Consider the following 17,345-nt stretch of genomic DNA (forward strand, 5'->3'; position numbering starts at 1 on the left):
AAATATCAAACCTTAAGCATCATAATTAAACCTAAAGCCGTTTTAAGCATAAGCACTATCATAATCATTGGTTAAACAACAAATGAAGCAGAAGTGAATGGTCAATGATATTTCTAGCCATTAGTCCTTGACTGACTTCCACAAATACCAATGCAAATCAGAGTAATGTTGACCAGTTATGTGTCCCTTTTAAACCTTAATAATTATGAACATTGCCCACAACATTCTAAAATAAATTGTTCTGAAGAATCTTTCCAACACTAGAATGGGCGCTGAATTTCTTTGATATTGAGAAATTAACATGCTTCCCTTGTTTTAAATTTTTTTTGGACACTGGGTTATAGTGATACAGTATATTCAGTTTTCATAGAGTGCTTCCTAAATTCATTAGCTCAAGATTTGTCTTGGAACATTGGATATTTTAGGTATTCTTTGAGTGTCACAAACATTTAATGAATATCTTGGTTTTGACAGAAAATGTCTGTTTAGGTTCTGTTCATTTTTCACATTTTTAAAATGGATTTGAATGGTATTATACAACAGATTGCTGTTTTAGATGTGATCCTGTAATAATTTTTTAAATGGTGCTCCAGCTTCTTTTTGTATGCATTTCAAGGAGGACTATAAAAAGTAATGTTGGAAATTTGTCAACCTTCCTTCCATTTTGTAACTTGTTTTTTCTATATTTGTTCTTAGCTAACTAGAAAGATTACAATATGCAAGCTTTCGAGGCAACTCAGGCCCCTTCTTCAGGCAAGGGGCCTGAGTTGCCTCGAAAGCTTGCATATTGTAATCTTTCTAGTTAGCCAATAAAAGGTGTCATTTTGCTTGGCTTTTCTCTACATTCATAATGGCTAACACGGTACAACACCCTAGTACTACATATATTTGTTCTTGAAAGAGATACAGTAAGTTGACTGTTAAAGGTTTCAAACCTTAAACATTTTTAGATCTGTACTTTAGAAGCATGTAAAGAATAAATTAAGGGAAGTAATATTGCAAAACAAAAAAACTTAATAGTGGCTTTTAAAAGACATAATGCTCTATCAAACTGTGCACGGGAACCCCTCAAGGCTATGTGCACAGTTCATTGCTCTTTTATTCTGCTAACACATGACTATACCACCAAAACCAGCACTAATCAACTCATCCACTTTGCTGATGATACATCAGTAGTTGCTTCTTACAGAGTAGATGTGGAACAGTTAGTGAGCTGGTGTGTCCCAACAAGACAAAAGTTGATTTTGGACTTCTGAACAAAGGCTGCACATCCCCCTCTGAATATCAGTGGCTTCCCTGTGGAAGAGGGATCAGCAGCACAAAATTCATGGACGTTTACATCACTGAGGATCTCTCCTGGACTCTCAATACCACATAGCAGGCCAAGCAAGCTCGGCAGAGGATGCATTTCCTTAAGAGGATGAAGCAAGTGGGAATCCCCCCTCTAATCCTTGCCCCCTTCTATTGTGGTACTACTGAGAGTGCTCTGATGAATGGCATTACATCTTGGTACAGAAACTGCAGTTTGTCTGACAGCAGACTCTGCAACATGTGGTGAGGATGGCTGAAAGGTTTATCAGAGTCTTTCTACCCTCCATTTGAGGACTTTTTTAAGGATATATGCAAGAAGAAAGCCCTGTGCATTGTGAGAGACTCCTCACATCCCTCTCATGGACTGTTCAATCTCTTGCCATCTGGTAGGAGACCTCGCTCGATAAAATCAAGACAGCAAGAATGTGTAGTAGCTTCTTTCCACAGGCAATAAGACTGCTAAACTCTCTAACATGCACATTACTAAGCCTTTTTTATATGTGTAATTATTTACTTTTAACCATAGTATTCAGTTGACAACTTTATACTTTTAACTCCGGTATTGGTTGAACCTTGTGAATTCAGCACTGTCTTTGTATTGTTCTCATTTACTTTCTTGTGGTTTACTTTTTTGTGGTTTTCCCTGTCCCTTTTTGCACATTCTCTGGCGTTGAGAAATGCAATTTCATCCTATTGCATTTTAGATAATGGCTGGACAAATAAACTTGAATTTTAAAGTTGGACTAGTCTTGGTCTTTAAAGAGAATAAAATGGAAAAAGTGAAAGTAAGATTTTAAATGTTTTTAGAAGAGCTTTTATAGTATACAGTTTGCTATTCCATATATAACATTTAAGAGTCTGAAGGAGGCTGTTATAAATAGGACTGTACTCGTTACATTTTCTAATTTCTTTTAAAGTACTCTTTTGGATGTTTTGTCATCAGATAGTTAGATAAATTCAAGAAATATACCAAAAAATTTATAACTTAAAAGAAGATAACAGGAATAAACACGGTAGAAAATGTACTCATGGTATAACAGTAAGTTGCATTTGGCAACTTGGCTAATTGATTTGAAAGCTGGAGCATTTTAAATTTTTTTAGTTAACTTCATCAAAGAGTCAGTTGTCTTATTTTTGTTTGTTAAATATACATACAAATTTACATCTAATTTTTTTTACACATCAGTGGACAAGTTAGTACTGGAAACGGCTAAATTATTATCCTTGATTTACACATGCACCCCAGTTACCTATGTTACATTAACTCATCACTCATTTTTCAAACACAGCGGTGGCAAAGGACCCTTGTAGGGTTACAGACTAAATGCAAAGCAATCTCAATAACTCTACAGAGGCAAAGGTGCCTGTTGCTGCCCCTGGGCATTTCATCTGAAATGGCTGTGTTTCAGGATACCAGAAGACGCTTCAAGAGCTGCAGCCCTGTTGGGACTTCCAAGATAAACTACCTTTGAAAGGGATGCAAAAATTCAAACAGAGCAAATATGCAAGAGGCAAGCGACCTCACTTTAGTACATTAGCAGGGCCAAGAGAAACGCCTACACTAGCCCTCAAAAGTTTTGGAACACCTCAGGTTTTTATGGAAATGCATGCAATTTAATGTTTTAATGAAATCAAGACATAGAACCAATAAGCAATGGTAAATAAAAATAAGTCAAGGAATCTTTAAGTGTACAAAGTTTTATTCAAATTTTTCATTCATCAAAGTTGCCAGCTTTTGCTGATATAATAGCCTCTCCATCATAGTCGAAACCGAGACTTGGTTTTTTCAACCACTGTTAAGATATGTTTGAAGCTGTTGCGCTGTGAGGTGCCTATCACGCATGCTGGATAGCCTAAGAAACTTGTGTTATGATTAGGTTGTGATTTTGGGTCTGCCAGATCACTTCCTTCAGTTTCTTCTGATTTCCAATTGCCTTTGGATTGTGTAGGACACCGTACTCACTGACACTGATTTTTGATCAGTAACGGTAATGGTGCTCCGTCTCATGTCATTTTCTTGCTATTATCACTGGAATTTACAACATTCTACAGTATAATATTGTCCAAGTAGTACTTCAGAGGGTGCAGTAACACAGTATGTTCCATCTCTGCTTTAAGACTGACACAGGGTTCTTAAGTAATCAACAGAAATTGGGACATCAGTGCAAACTGGCTGCTTAAACTTGCAAGACTTAGTTTACTTTAGTTGTTACAGATCATCTGAAGGTTGCAACCTATTAGTTGTTCCCTGAAGAAGGTCCTTGTGTAATACTCTGTATATGCAGTGTATATCCTTCAGTTCTTTAATAATTAACCCTAATAAGGGTGTATGATTCAGAATAATTCAGAATGAGCATGGCTTGCACCTGAACAGACATGCACTATACATGCTCCAACAAGGGCAGATAATTACCAATAAAAGAGCTAAACAAATAAATCACTCAAACAGGCACACTGGGGCAAATGATAGCAATAAACAAGGCAGGTTTCAGTGAGAAAATATTCAAACTTTACTCATTGCTTATGTTTATATGCACAGAAAGCAGGCATTAAGTACTAGAAGTCAAAAGAAAAGTAGAATAAAAGATACAACCCAAATTCATTTCAGTATCCATGAAAACGAGCTTGTCTATTAGTATAACTAGGAGAGAGTTTATTCTTCTTAATCCAACTGAAGCATTCTGTAGAAGATTGCACTGCCCTGACGACAGCAGAAGTGTAATAATAAACAATCATATTACAATTAGGAGAGGTGGCCAAATTCCACTTGATGACAAGGTCTCTACTTAGTTAACCATAACCCAACATTACTGAGCAAAATCTCCCCTTTCTAGAATATCCTGTGCTTCTAGAGAGTCTCACTTGCCTGTTTCCTTGCTGCTTAATATTTTGTCTGACTTCAATTTAAATGCTTTTGTTAATGTATTTATTTGCTATTAATTAACAACTTTTCACACAACCTACTTTAAAAATGATTCCTTTCCTAATTTCCTTATCTACTGGCCTGCTTTGTCAGTTTTACCTGCTTTAATGTATACACCCTAATTTCTAACAGACCAGAAAATGTAGGTTCATAAAATTGATGTATGAATGGATAATTCCAAGTAAGAAACTTGTTCAAACTTGTTTATAGCATGCCAGGTGAAATTCAAATCTTATTATAAAATAAAAAAATACTATTCACATGAAAATTTTTCCAAGAATAAAGCAAGTGTTTGTCACATTCTTGTATAATAAATGGATAGATAGAGATTTGTTGCATTAACAAATAATTTGCAAGCGTGGACTTTACATTTCTGGAAATTTGTGTATCAAAATGATTTAATTGGTTGGATATTTTGATATATTGGCTTTTACTGGCGTATTGTTGACTGTGCAACAACACATGTGCCACTCAGAGGTTAAACATTAAGAGAGATCTCATTTTAAAGAATCGCCCCAACCCCCCCTGTTTTAGACAAAACTGAAACAGTAGAAGCTGCTTGTATATCTATTTGTACCTAATTAGAGTCACTTCCACCAGTTCATCATAATATGCATTCAAACTGAATTAGTCAATAATGGATTATGGGAACATTTCTCATATAACAAGCTTAGTCATTTTGTTCTCCTTTAAGGGCAATTGATTGAAAGGATTCTTCTCAGGCCTCAACAAGAGCAGAATTCTTTTACCATGAGGTGAATTTAAAAAAAAGTTGCATAAAGCCACATGAAAATACAAAATTTTGGGTACAACAGTATGAATATTATGTTATGCAGATTTAGTTCAGGTATATAACATACTGTATAGGTGGGACATTTAGCTATAGAACACTGCTTTTAGAGTCATCATTTCATGGCAGTTATTTGAAAGTATAGTTAAATCCTTAGGGAATGTTGGAAACAGCCCTGGGCACTTTGTTTGTCAATTCCTAAATCACACTGGATGGATAAACCTGTGTAAATACTATAGTTGGGTTCTATTTGCCCGTGCAGAATTGGTAGTGTTTTACTTGTGTTTTCCATTGAGCTTTCTACAATCTTTAAACACTAGAGTCAGAAATGATTGAGTATATTTGGAAGTGAATACCTCTTCCCAAGTTATTAACAAAATTCACATATTTTACCTCGAGAGAGAAATGCAATTATAGTTGTTAGGAAGATATCCTAAAAGGAGTCTCTATGCCCTTATATTGAAAAAGCTTAAAATGTAACTGTTAAGTGCTACTCATACTTTTATTTCTATTTTGCAAGTATTAGCCATAAGTTGTGTGAAAGCTATAGATGTACACAAAATACTTAAATTAAAACGGTTCACTATCTATCTTTTGCAAAATATCAAGATGGTTATATCTCTTTAGATGAGTTTTTGAAGTCTGACATCTTTTAGTATGGAACATAATTATTGTATACTGTATTACTGTTACATGAGAAGTTCTGCAAATCTGTACTGCAGTGTCACCAGCTGAAGTTAATGCAAGAAGAGGCATAGCAGGTGAAGTCTGTTAAGTGTTTTGTGTTTCCAGAAATGTGTAGTTTTTGGACCTTTTTTCCATTAACATTTGCAATTCCAAGTAACTTATTTCTTTAAAACCTATATCGATCATGCACAGCTACCTGTTTCTCCCAGATAATATGAATATGAATTAGTTTTGATAAATATGTCACAAGCTATGATTTCTTATACAGTAGTTAAGTCAGTTGTCATTAGTGTGAACTTCAATTATTCTTTTATCTTTTTTTTTTTTTTTTTTTCCAGATACAAATATAAGTCACCTCACTCAACATTTCTGCCTCATCCTGACCCTTGGTCAAAACAAATTTTCACTCTTCAGTTTTTGTTGGTGTTAGTGCAGCATGAATTCATGATCACATGACCTTAGATATGGACGCAGTCCTGTCCGAGTTTGTTCGCTCGACAGGGGCTGATCCAGGCTTAGCCAGAGACCTGCTTGAAGGTAAGAATATTTTAATAGGAATACTAAAACTGAATTATTAACTGAAATAAAGCATTGACAAAGAAATTACATCACTACTGCTTCATCATGGACTATTACTGAAGTATGTTTCAATAGGATGGAGCCCTTGTAGCAACCCTTAGCCATCTATACCCAGAAATATTAGCAAAGAGGCAAAGGTTTTAAGCATAAATGGTGTTTACTCATTTTCTCACCACAATACTGTACCAAACTGCTACTCCTCTCCATTACTGCCTCTTTGTTTGCCTACTTTTCTCTCTGTTACTTTCACTTGGCTGTCTAATCTCTTACCACTGGAGTAACAGAATGACTGCCTTGACTTTGAACTAAATTGGCCTTTGCCACAGGTGGACATTTTCTCCCTATCCCAAGGTCACCTTCATGTCCTGTGGTTTAGAGCTTTGACAGCTGCTTACCTTCCATTGCTTCATGAAAAACAGGCTAGAATGGCCACTAGTGGTCAGAGCTGTCCCTGCAAACCCTAGCTTTTCCTTTTCCTTAAAGGGCCAAGTTTCCGAGGTATTTTCTCATCTGAAAGCTATGTCCTACAGCAGTACCATTTCCTACATTTCCATCTGGGACTGTATACCCTATAGTGAGCAGGAGATCTTGCTCTCTCTGAAATTTGTTTCCTAGCTACATACCTTTATAAGGTGAGATTCAGGTATCTCTGGCAATCACTGGGTTGCTTGCATCATAGCATCCTGGAGAGCACCTTTGATCCTACCTGTTGTTTTTCGGGGTAAATAGCAGAAGCACTGTCCATGTTTGAGCTGCCAGAGGGCAGTATGCCATTTCTGCACTGTCTGGTACAAAACCTTTCCTGTAGTATATATGCCTCTGTTTCTCTGTCTGCCCTGGTACTCTTTTATTTTAATTATAGGTGATATTTTTGCTATCATCATCATTGATACACAGTATCAGATAAACTAGTATCAAAGTATATAACCTTCTAGTGAACTAATTCTGTTATGAATTTTTGTAATAATAAATCTATAATCCTACAGTAAGTATGATCATTTAACTATTGCAATGTTACAGGTAAGAACTGGGACCTCAGTGCTGCTTTGAGTGACTTTGAGCAGCTTCGGCAGGTTCATGCTGCAAACTTGCCATACTGTTTTCCAGAAGAGCGGGTTGCCAGGCATGCAGAAAAGGAGATACCTCGAGTCGGTCGTCCTGTACTACACAGGCAAGATGATATTGTGCAAGGTAAAACTGTTTCTTGCATTCATAATTCTTTAATTGAAAGTATATGTAATTTTGCTTGAGAAAGAAGTACATACATACTCTTGTAATAAAATATAACAAGACAGATTTGAATAAAATGCTTCTTTAGAAACAATACTTACAGGTCCAGATTTAATTTAATTTAATTTCAGGGAAGAAGTTCCAACAGAGAATTTTGTCTATAGTTATGGCTGCACAATATTATTCAATCATTGGTAATAAAATTGTGTCAAATGCTTTGGCCTAATTGTTTTAATGACAAAACATGGAACAACTCTTGCATGTTATTATCACTTTAATTGGAGTACAGACCAGGATGTGTCATCATCGTCAAGCTGGTGTAACTAGTATTTGTTCTTTTAATTAGAGAGTAAAGTTATTCCAAGGCAGCCTCATCCAGTATTATTTCAATCTACCTTTCTTCTTGTATTTTATTGCACTGTATAATAAAATGTAAGATGGAGAACCATTTTAACACTTTGTTGGGAAGCAACTATGCAATCATATGACTTTTGGAGGTCACATTATGTCTTCTGAAAGGACTTGTGGCATATCTGCACTGTATTTCAGAAGTGCTATATAGCCTGCTTTAACATTTGTAATCTTTCACTATTTTATGTTTATTTCTGAACAGAAAAGCGGTTGTCTCGTGGCATTTCCCATGCTAGTTCTTCAATTGTTTCCTTGGCACGCTCGCATGTATCAAGCACCAGCAGTAGTGGCAGCAGTGGTAGTGAGCTACTCCTGGATACACCAGTTTGCACATTTCAGCTACCTGATCTCACAGTGTACAGAGAAGATTTTCGCAGCTTTATAGAAAGGGACCTCATTGAGCAGTCCATGCTAATTGCCTTGGAGCAGGCAGGTAAGGTTTTATTACATGAAATTGAAGATAGCTAGCACCTTCTGTTGCAAGTTTCAACTCTTTACAATAAACTGAATCATTCACTTTTATAAAGTAGTATAACATGGGAAAATAGGAATTTCACTTAAATAAAAGAAGAAGTAAAAAATGATTATCAGGAAATTTGCATCCTTTTAAGAGTGCATGATATTTGATAAGCAATTAGTCTAAATGGTCATAACATCAATCTAAATACACATGTTCAAAAATAAAGTACAATTGCAATATTTGCAAGTATTTTTTTATGCTTTTCAAAAATGAAACAACCAATTATTAAACTTTAAATAAGGACTTTTTTCTTTCAGCAATTTCACAAATAATGTTTTTTTTTTTCCTTCCTGTGTTAAGGCCGTTTGAACTGGTGGACACGTGTTGGAGCAAGCTGTCAAAGCTTATTGCCTCTTGCTACCACGGGTGATGGAAATTGTCTTCTGCATGCTGCATCATTAGGTATTGCATTATATTTCTATTAAAAGGATAGATATGATTTTGAAAGCAAGTTACAGCAAATAATTTATTAGGTGGCTTTATTATTTTTTTAATATTTGGTTCACTCCCTTGTTCAGGATCAGACTATAGTACATATGTTTATATACACACTTTTTAAGTTATAGCACCATTACAGATGGGTTAAATGACTTCTGATTCTAGAACTGAACAGGCAGACTTAATGTTCAAGTCCAGTACCTATAGCTGTAGAAGGAACATTTTTTTTTTTTTTTTTTTGCTGTTGCTTTATTTGTCAGGATGTTGTTGCTCAGGATTTTTTAGTCTTTGTCTAGGGGGACCACTGTCACAGCATTTCCTTTTTACTACAGTGAGCTTTAAGAACAATGCCTTTTCTCAGATTTTGAGCCCTGAAATAAATTAATTTAATTTGTTTCTGGGAGGGTGTGCTATAAGAAACACCATTTATAGAAGCTGAATTGCTCTTCCTTAAAATGATTTACTTGGGTAATGTCGAGTACTGCCACTGGTATGCAATATGCCATACCACATTGTGTTTGCCTGGCTTCTATGTTAGAGCAAGGTTTTTAGTAATAGTTGTTCAACAGATTTTAATTTACCATATACCAATATAAAGGAAGTTTAATGGATGTATATGCTACAGTGGATATGAAACAACCTGATAAAACCACTTTTGAAAGCCAGCTAACAAAAAAGAATGTATTGTCTTATTTTTAAACCTTAGAAATGAAAACTTGATAGGAATTATAAGCTTGGCTGAAATAAACCACTGTATTATGAAAAAAGAAGAACACAGTGACACGGGTTAGTTCTTTACTACTTAAGACTAGGCAGAATTATGGTCTTTTTGTGGTATAGCGGGTCTGCGGCTTCAAAAAAAGGGCCAGTTTTAAATCCATAGAGCCGTGTCGTTCTCCATGGGCACGATTGCATGACCGCAGGGAGTTAATGAGGTAGTTGGAGCGAGTCTCACCTGCACGTGTGGGTGCGATCGTTCTCAATTGCTTCATTGGCTTCCTGCGGCATGTGATTAAGGCACTGCGCCCACGGAGATGGGAGTGTGTGTGTGTGTGTGTGTGTGTGTGTGTGTGTGTGTGTGTGTGTGTGTGTATATATATATAATATTTATACAGTACAGGTCAGCATAAGGAAGTGGGAAGAATTCAAAGATGAGAGGAAAAAAAGATCGAAACAGAAGGAGTTTAAAGGACATGAAAGGCAGGCTTGGAAACGACGATCTGGCCACCTAGAGGGAGGAGACAGCACGGGCTGGGGCCCCGTGAGGAGCATTAGCTGTGGCACTCTAGGGGCTAGTTCACCCCACTGAACATTCGGGTGGAGTGTGGCGAGCAAGGCAGGTGCCCTCCCTAGGCTTCCAAGGTGTGAGCGCGAAGGAAGAAGGGAGGAGAGCCAACCTCTCCTGAATGATAGGGATTGCAGCCTTGTGTTTTTAAATTTTATTACCCTGGCAACTAGACCACCCTGCCAATTTTAAAGGATAAATATTTACAAGGAAACTCAGTTTGCACCTCAGAATGAAGTGCCTTTAGCACTAGTTATAATCCCTATAGAAATAATTTTTTTTTTTCTGCATTTAATAATTAAAATTACAAACAAGGAAATAAAACATTTTCATTTGAAAACTACAAACATTTTTGAACTGACCATGCAGTCTGAGAAAACATGATTAATATACACTAAATACCTTAAACACGTCAGACTAAAGGTTCAAAATAAAAAAATACTTGGTGATGAGAGACTAGGTGAAGGCTAATAAATATTTTTTTCAGTTACAGTATGATGCATTTAACTGAGATGCTTTGGCAGTCATCAACACAAAGTATTCTATAATAAAGTGGAACAAGCATCTAGATATTTTTTAGAACTAATTTTAATAATACAGCTGAAAGTGTTTTTCTCTGTGTGCTTGTCCAGTATGCATCAACACAGATGAACCCATCTCTAAATTTTGTACAGATTACCCATTTGAACTGGGGAAGGTTGTAGGCATGTTTCATTCCAAAATGTATGCATTTCCCATGGTGGAAACACTGATGGAAACATAATTCTAGTGAAAAATAAAACAAGAAAACATGACACAAGTATTCAAACTTTTGAGTTAATACTTGGTAAGAAGCATTATCTTTGTAGTATGATGTTGGTATAAGATAATTAAGGATACGCCCTAATAGTACTAGGGTGTTGTACCGTGTTAGCCATTATGTTACACTTCAAGAAAGTCACCAGTGTAGCAAGAGTTGGGTGACCTGTGAACACACTTCTTACACCACAGTGTGACACTGTGCTTTTCATTTGTTACCATGAAATGGGTTATGTATCATGAGCATGTAAGTTGTTATACAGTAGCTTGATCAAAGACAAACTGCTAGATATAATATAACTACTCACTTATTTAAATGTCTGTTTTCCTGTTTTATTACTCTATGAATTTTAAGGTATTTTGTGTTTAGATAGATAGATAGATAGATAGATACATAGATACTTTATTAATCCCAATGGGAAATTCACATTCTTCAGCAGCAGCATACTGATACAATAAATAATATTAAATTAAAGAATGATAATAATACAGGTGAAAAAAAAAACAGACAATAACTATGTATAATGTTAAATATTAACGTTTACCCCCCCTGGTGGAATTAAAGAGTCGCATAGTTTGGGGGAGGAACGATCTCCTCAATCTGTCTGTGGAGCAGAACAGTGACAGCAGTCTGTCGCTGAAGCTGCTCTTCTGTCTGGAGATGACATTATTTAGTGGATGCAGTGGATTCTCCATAATTGATAGGAGCCTGCTGAGCGCCCTTCGCTCTGCCACAGATGTTAAACTGTCCAGCTCCATGCCAACAATAGAGCCTGCCTTCCTCACCAGTTTGTCCAGGCGTGAGGCGTCTTTCCTCTTAATGCTGCCTCCCCAGCACACCACTGCGTAGAAGAGGGCGCTCGCCACAACTGTTTGATAGAACATCTGTAGCATCTTATTGCAGATGTTGAAGGAAGCCAGCCTTCTAAGGAAGTATAACCGGCTTTGTCCTTTCTTGCACAGCGCATCAGTATTGGCAGTCCAGTCTAATTTATCATCCAGCTGCACTCCCAGATATTTATAGGTCTGCACCATCTGCACACAGTCACCTTTGATGATCACTGGGTCTATGAGGGGTCTGGGCCTCCTAAAATCCACCACCAGCTCCTTGGTTTTGCTAGTGTTCAGGTGTAGGTGGTTTGAGTCGGACCATTTAACAAAGTCATTGATTAGGTCCCTATACTCCTCCTCCAGCCCATTCCTGATACAGCCCACGATAGCAGTGTCATCAGCGAACTTTTGCACATGGCAGGACTCCGAGTTGTATTGGAAGTCCGATGTATATAGGCTGAACAGGACCGGAGAAAGTACAGTCCCTTGTGGCGCTCCTGTGTTGCTGACCACAATGTCAGACGTGCAGTTCCCAAGACGCACATACTGAGGTCTGTCTTTAAGATAGTCCACGATCCATGCCACTAGGTATGAATCTAATCCCATCTCTGTCAGCTTGTCCCTAAGGAGCAGAGGTTGGATTGTGTTGAAGGCGCTAGAGAAGTCTAGAAACATAATTCTTACAGCGCCACTGCCTCTGTCCAAGTGGGAGAGGGATCGATGTAGCATATAGATGATGGCATCTTCCGCTCCCACCTTCTCCTGATATGCAAACTGCAAAGGGTCAAGGGCGTGTTGAACCTGTGGCCTAAGGTGGTGAAGCAGCAGCCTCTCCATGGTCTTCATCACATGTGATGTCAGAGCAACAGGCCGAAAGTCATTCAGCTCACTAGGACGTGATACCTTTGGGACTGGGGTGATACAAGATGTTTTCCAAAGCCTCGGGACTCTCCCCTGTTCCAGGCTCAGGTTGAAGATGCGCTGTAGAGGACCCCCCAGCTCCGATGCACAGACCTTCAGCAGTCGTGGCGATACTCCATCTGGACCCGCTGCTTTGCTGGCACGAAGTCTCCTCAGCTCTCTGCTCACTTGCGCTGTTGTAATTATGGGTGGGGATGTCTTTCCTATGCTGGTATCAGCAGAAGGATGTGTGGAGGGTGCAGTACTCCGAGGTGAGAGTGAGAGTGGGTTAGGGTGGTCAAACCTGTTAAAAAAGTTGTTCATTTGGTTTGCTCTCTTCACGTCTCTCTCAATGGTGGTACCCCGCTTCGAGCTGGAGCCAGTGATGATCTTCATCCCATCCCACACTTCCTTCATGCTGTTATTCTGCAACTTCTGCTCCAGCTTTCTCCTGTACTGCTCCTTCACCGCCCTGAGTTGGACTCGGAGTTCCTTCTGCACGCGCTTGAGCTCATGCTGATCACCGTCTTTAAAAGCCCTTTTCTTCTGATTCAAAAGGCCCTTGATGTCACTTGTAATCCATGGCTTGTTGTTAGCATAGCAGCGTACTGTTCTTACTGGAACTACAATGTCCATACAGAAGTTGATGTAATCAGTAGTGCAGTCAACAACTTCCTCAATGTTCTCATTATGAGATCCCTGCAGGATATCCCAGTCTGTAGTTCCAAAAAGTTCTCTCAGAGTATTCTCAGCCTCCGGGGTCCACTTCCTGAATGATCGTGTGGTTACAGGTAGGACTCTAACTTTTGGTTTATAGTGAGGCTGAAGCTGAACCAGGTTATGATCTCCTTTCCCAAGCGCAGGCAGCGGGGTGGCGCTGTATGCGTCTTTAACGTTTCCATACAGATCCCAATAATCTTTTTTTTGTGTGGGCAGTAATTGTTCCAGTTGAAGCTAAATGATTTTTATGTGAGTAGGCACTCTGTGGTCCCATTCTGTGAGTTGGTGTGCCATGACACTTTGCTTATGAGATATTGTTGCTCCTAGACATTTCCACTTCACAGTAACACCACTTACAGTTGAATGGAGTACAGAAATTTGAGGCACAGAACTGTTGGAAAAGTGGTACTTGATGATAGTGTCATGTTGAAAGATACTAAAGAATGATCCCATACTACTGCCAGTGTTTTTCTATCAAGATTACGCAGGTTGGGGAGCATGCACTTAATAGAGTGCATAGATTCATGACGAACCACCCAGATTGGGACCCGAGTGCAGCCATGCAGCTACTTGCACAATAATTGAACATCTTTACCAACATGTATACAGTAATCCCTCGCTATATTGCGCTTCGACTTTCGCAGCTTCACTCTATCGTGGATTTTATATGTAAGCATATTTAAATATATATCGCAGATTTTTTGCTGGTTCGCGGATTTCTGCGGACAATGGGTTTTTTAATTTCTGGTACATGCTTCCTCAGTTGGTTTGCCCAGTTGATTTCATACAAGGGACGCTATTGGCAGATGGCTGAGAAGCTACCCAACCAGAGCGCGTATTACGTATTAAATAAAACTCCTCAAATATATTGTGAGCACTGGGGCTCTTCGCACCCCTAGAGGATATGGCCGCTCCTCAAAAAACGCTGAAAGATTACCTTCACATTGCTCTCTTCTTTGCTGGGCTTACATATGGCTGCTTTATCAAGTGATATGCTTCCTGCACGGTGCTCCGCATACTTAAAAGATCAAACAGCACGTATTGATTTTTGATTTTTACTTTTCTCTCTCTCTCTCTCGCTCTGACATTCTCTGCTCCTGATGGAGGGGGTGTGAGCAGGGGGGCTGTTCGCACACCTAGACGATACGGACGCTTGTCTAAAAATGCTGAAAGATTACCTTCATGTTGCTCCCTTCTGTGCAGCTGCTTCGTGAAGCAACAGGCTTCCCGCACGGTGATTCACATACTTAAAAGCTCGAAGGGCACGTATTGATTTTCTCTCTGACATTCTCTGCTGCTGATGGAGGGGGTGTGAGCTGCTGCCTTCCTAGCAACTGCTTTGTGCGGCGGTGCTTCGCATACTTAAAAGCCAAACAGCCCTATTGATTTCTGATTGTTTGCTTTTTCTCTCTCTCTCTCTGACATTCTCTGCTCCTGACGCGCACTCCTTTGAAGAGGAAGATATGTTTGCATTCTTTTAATTGTGAGACAGAACTGTCATCTCTGATTGTTTGCTTTTTCTCTCTCTCTCTCTCTCTCTCTCTCTCTGACATTCTCTGCTCCTGACGCGCACTCCTTTGAAGAGGAAGATATGTTTGCATTCTTTTAATTGTGAGACGGAACTGTCATCTCTGTCTTGTTATGGAGCACAGTTTAAACTTTTGAAAAAGAGACAAATGTTTGTTTGCAGTGTTTGAATAAAGTTCCTGTCTCTCTACAACCTCCTGTGTCTCTGTGCAAATCTGTGACCCAAGCATGACAATATAAAAATAACCATATAAACATATGGTTTCTACTTCGCGGATTTTCACCTTTCGCGGAGGGTTCTGGAATGCAACCCCCGCGATCGAGGAGGGATTACTGTACTGTAAATGGCCAAAGCCAGCAATGAGAGGACATGTTTAGCTGCTTTTGGCCATAACCTGTACTTTGGATGCTTACTTATTGGTTTTGCCTACAAATTGATAAAAATTATATATTTTGTACTGCGGTGGGTTGGCACCCTGCCCAGGATTGTTTCCTGCCTTGTGCCCTGTGTTAGCTGGGATTGGCTCCAGCAGACCCCCGTGACCCTGTGTTCGGATTCAGCGGGTTGGAAAATGGATGGATGGATGGATATATTTTGTACAGCATTATACCTTAAAACAGTTTTCTGCATGGAATAAAAAGTATTTTCTGCATATTAATGTCACTTTCAAATGAATATTTACAATATTCCACATATGTGCTCTATTCATAAATCTATATAACTGAAATATATGTAAAGTTAGTAGTTCTCCAGTTTTTCAAAAATAATGTTTAGCTTAAAATTAATTCTAACAAGTTTGTAACTCAAGCAGCTACTTTTTCATTGGCTAAGCACATTAGAATGGTATAAAAATATAAAATTATTGTTGTAGTTGTTTTACTTTTTCTGTCTTTGTTGTTGTTTTTTTTTTATCTCATTCAGCAATCTGAAATATTTAGTTTGTCAGGTGCTTTAATAGTGGCCTGGGATAGCTAAATGAGCGCATCACTTATTATGAGTCCACAGCTATATTTGCAAAATGTTGTGCACTATAAAACTGTCCTACCATTATAATGCTAGATGATTAAAATGCATTTGAAAAACAAATTCTGAATTGTAGTTGATCCTGTAGTCATCTCTGTTCATATAGCCATGAGCAGTATTTTCTTCCAAGTATAACGTATTTGAAATTTTAGACCATTATGTGCTCTTAGCTTAAGATGTGTGTCTACCCATCTGTTTGATGAAGATTAGAGTTGTAGTGCTTTGAGAAAATGCTATTATTCTGATTAGATGTTTTTACTTGAAACTGCATGTTAAAATAAAAATTCTTGCTTGGAGCAGTGGAAGATTTTGCAATTCCTGAGACACTTTTCAGCCAGCTCAGCTTCCACCTAGAATGCCAAAAGGGTAAACTGTTTTTGTATTATTAAATGTTTTTTTTTGCCAAAGTATCATTATTGTTTTATACCTTAGAAGAGTAAATGTCATAATTAAGAAAAGATAAACATGCGAATCTGAACTCCTTTTGATAGAATATTTATACCATGTCCTTTGTTGTAGGCATGTGGGGATTTCATGATCGAGATCTCATGTTGCGCAAGTCCCTTTATACGCTTATGGACAAGGGAACCGAGAAGGAAGCGCTAAAGAGAAGATGGAGATGGCAACAGACACAGCAAAACAAAGAGGTAATTGCAGGTTTTTTAATTGATTAATAATTGAAAACATACAATAAGATGAAAGGCTAAACATTTCTTGCCATACTTGTTCTTTCTCATAGGTAAGTATTAACATGATTCATGGGATGAAACTTTTCAAGATATGCCACTAACTTCTTTCTCTTCATAACTGATATTACATTCCCCAATGTCTGTAGTGTAATTGCGTATATCCATCTTTCATCATGTGTGTTCTGTATAATTATTTATAAAGTTGGCTGCTACTAGTGATATTTTCATAACGAGAACTAGAACTAAAAATATTGTTTTTCATTTTACAAGAATGAGAACTGAAATTAAGGCAAACAGAGAAACTAAATACAAATAAAAAATATTGATATGTGAATGAACTAAAACAAGAACGAAAACTGAGCAAAAACGAAAGTCCAGTTCAGTCGCCCAGAGCATTCAGTTACGTTGCGCTGTTCACTTTGCAGTGATCTTAGTTTCTTGGGCTTACTATAGTCACATGGCGCAACTTCCGTAAAGGACCTTTGTTTGTTTGTTGAGCACATTTGGCTCATCGGGTTGAAGCAGGTAAGCACTTGTGTTTGTAGGTGGTGAGTTTTACACAGATGTTTGTGAGTAGAAAGTGAGAAAGTAACATGTGGAAATACTAATTACAGCGCTGATGATAATAAAAGCAAATGTAGCCTGTGAGAAGAAGAAAATAGTCTTCAGTGCAGGACCAACT

The 17,345-nt window shown here is 38.1% G+C and overlaps 1 protein-coding gene across 1 annotated transcript in view; it reads left to right on the plus strand.

Moving 5' to 3' along the window:
* otud7b (OTU deubiquitinase 7B) overlaps window positions 1-17,345 on the plus strand; it is a 142,502-nt gene that overhangs the window by 92,281 nt on the left and 32,876 nt on the right. Inside the window, exons 2-6 of the mRNA XM_028794009.2 lie at window positions 6,050-6,248; window positions 7,311-7,481; window positions 8,134-8,364; window positions 8,752-8,853; window positions 16,494-16,621. Coding sequence (XP_028649842.1) covers window positions 6,164-6,248; window positions 7,311-7,481; window positions 8,134-8,364; window positions 8,752-8,853; window positions 16,494-16,621 — 717 coding nt within the window. The 5' untranslated portion in view covers window positions 6,050-6,163. The remainder of the gene's footprint in view (window positions 1-6,049; window positions 6,249-7,310; window positions 7,482-8,133; window positions 8,365-8,751; window positions 8,854-16,493; window positions 16,622-17,345) is intronic.

This window comes from Erpetoichthys calabaricus, chromosome 2, assembly GCF_900747795.2.
Source record: "Erpetoichthys calabaricus chromosome 2, fErpCal1.3, whole genome shotgun sequence".
In the NCBI taxonomy this organism is placed as follows: domain Eukaryota; kingdom Metazoa; phylum Chordata; class Cladistia; order Polypteriformes; family Polypteridae; genus Erpetoichthys; species Erpetoichthys calabaricus.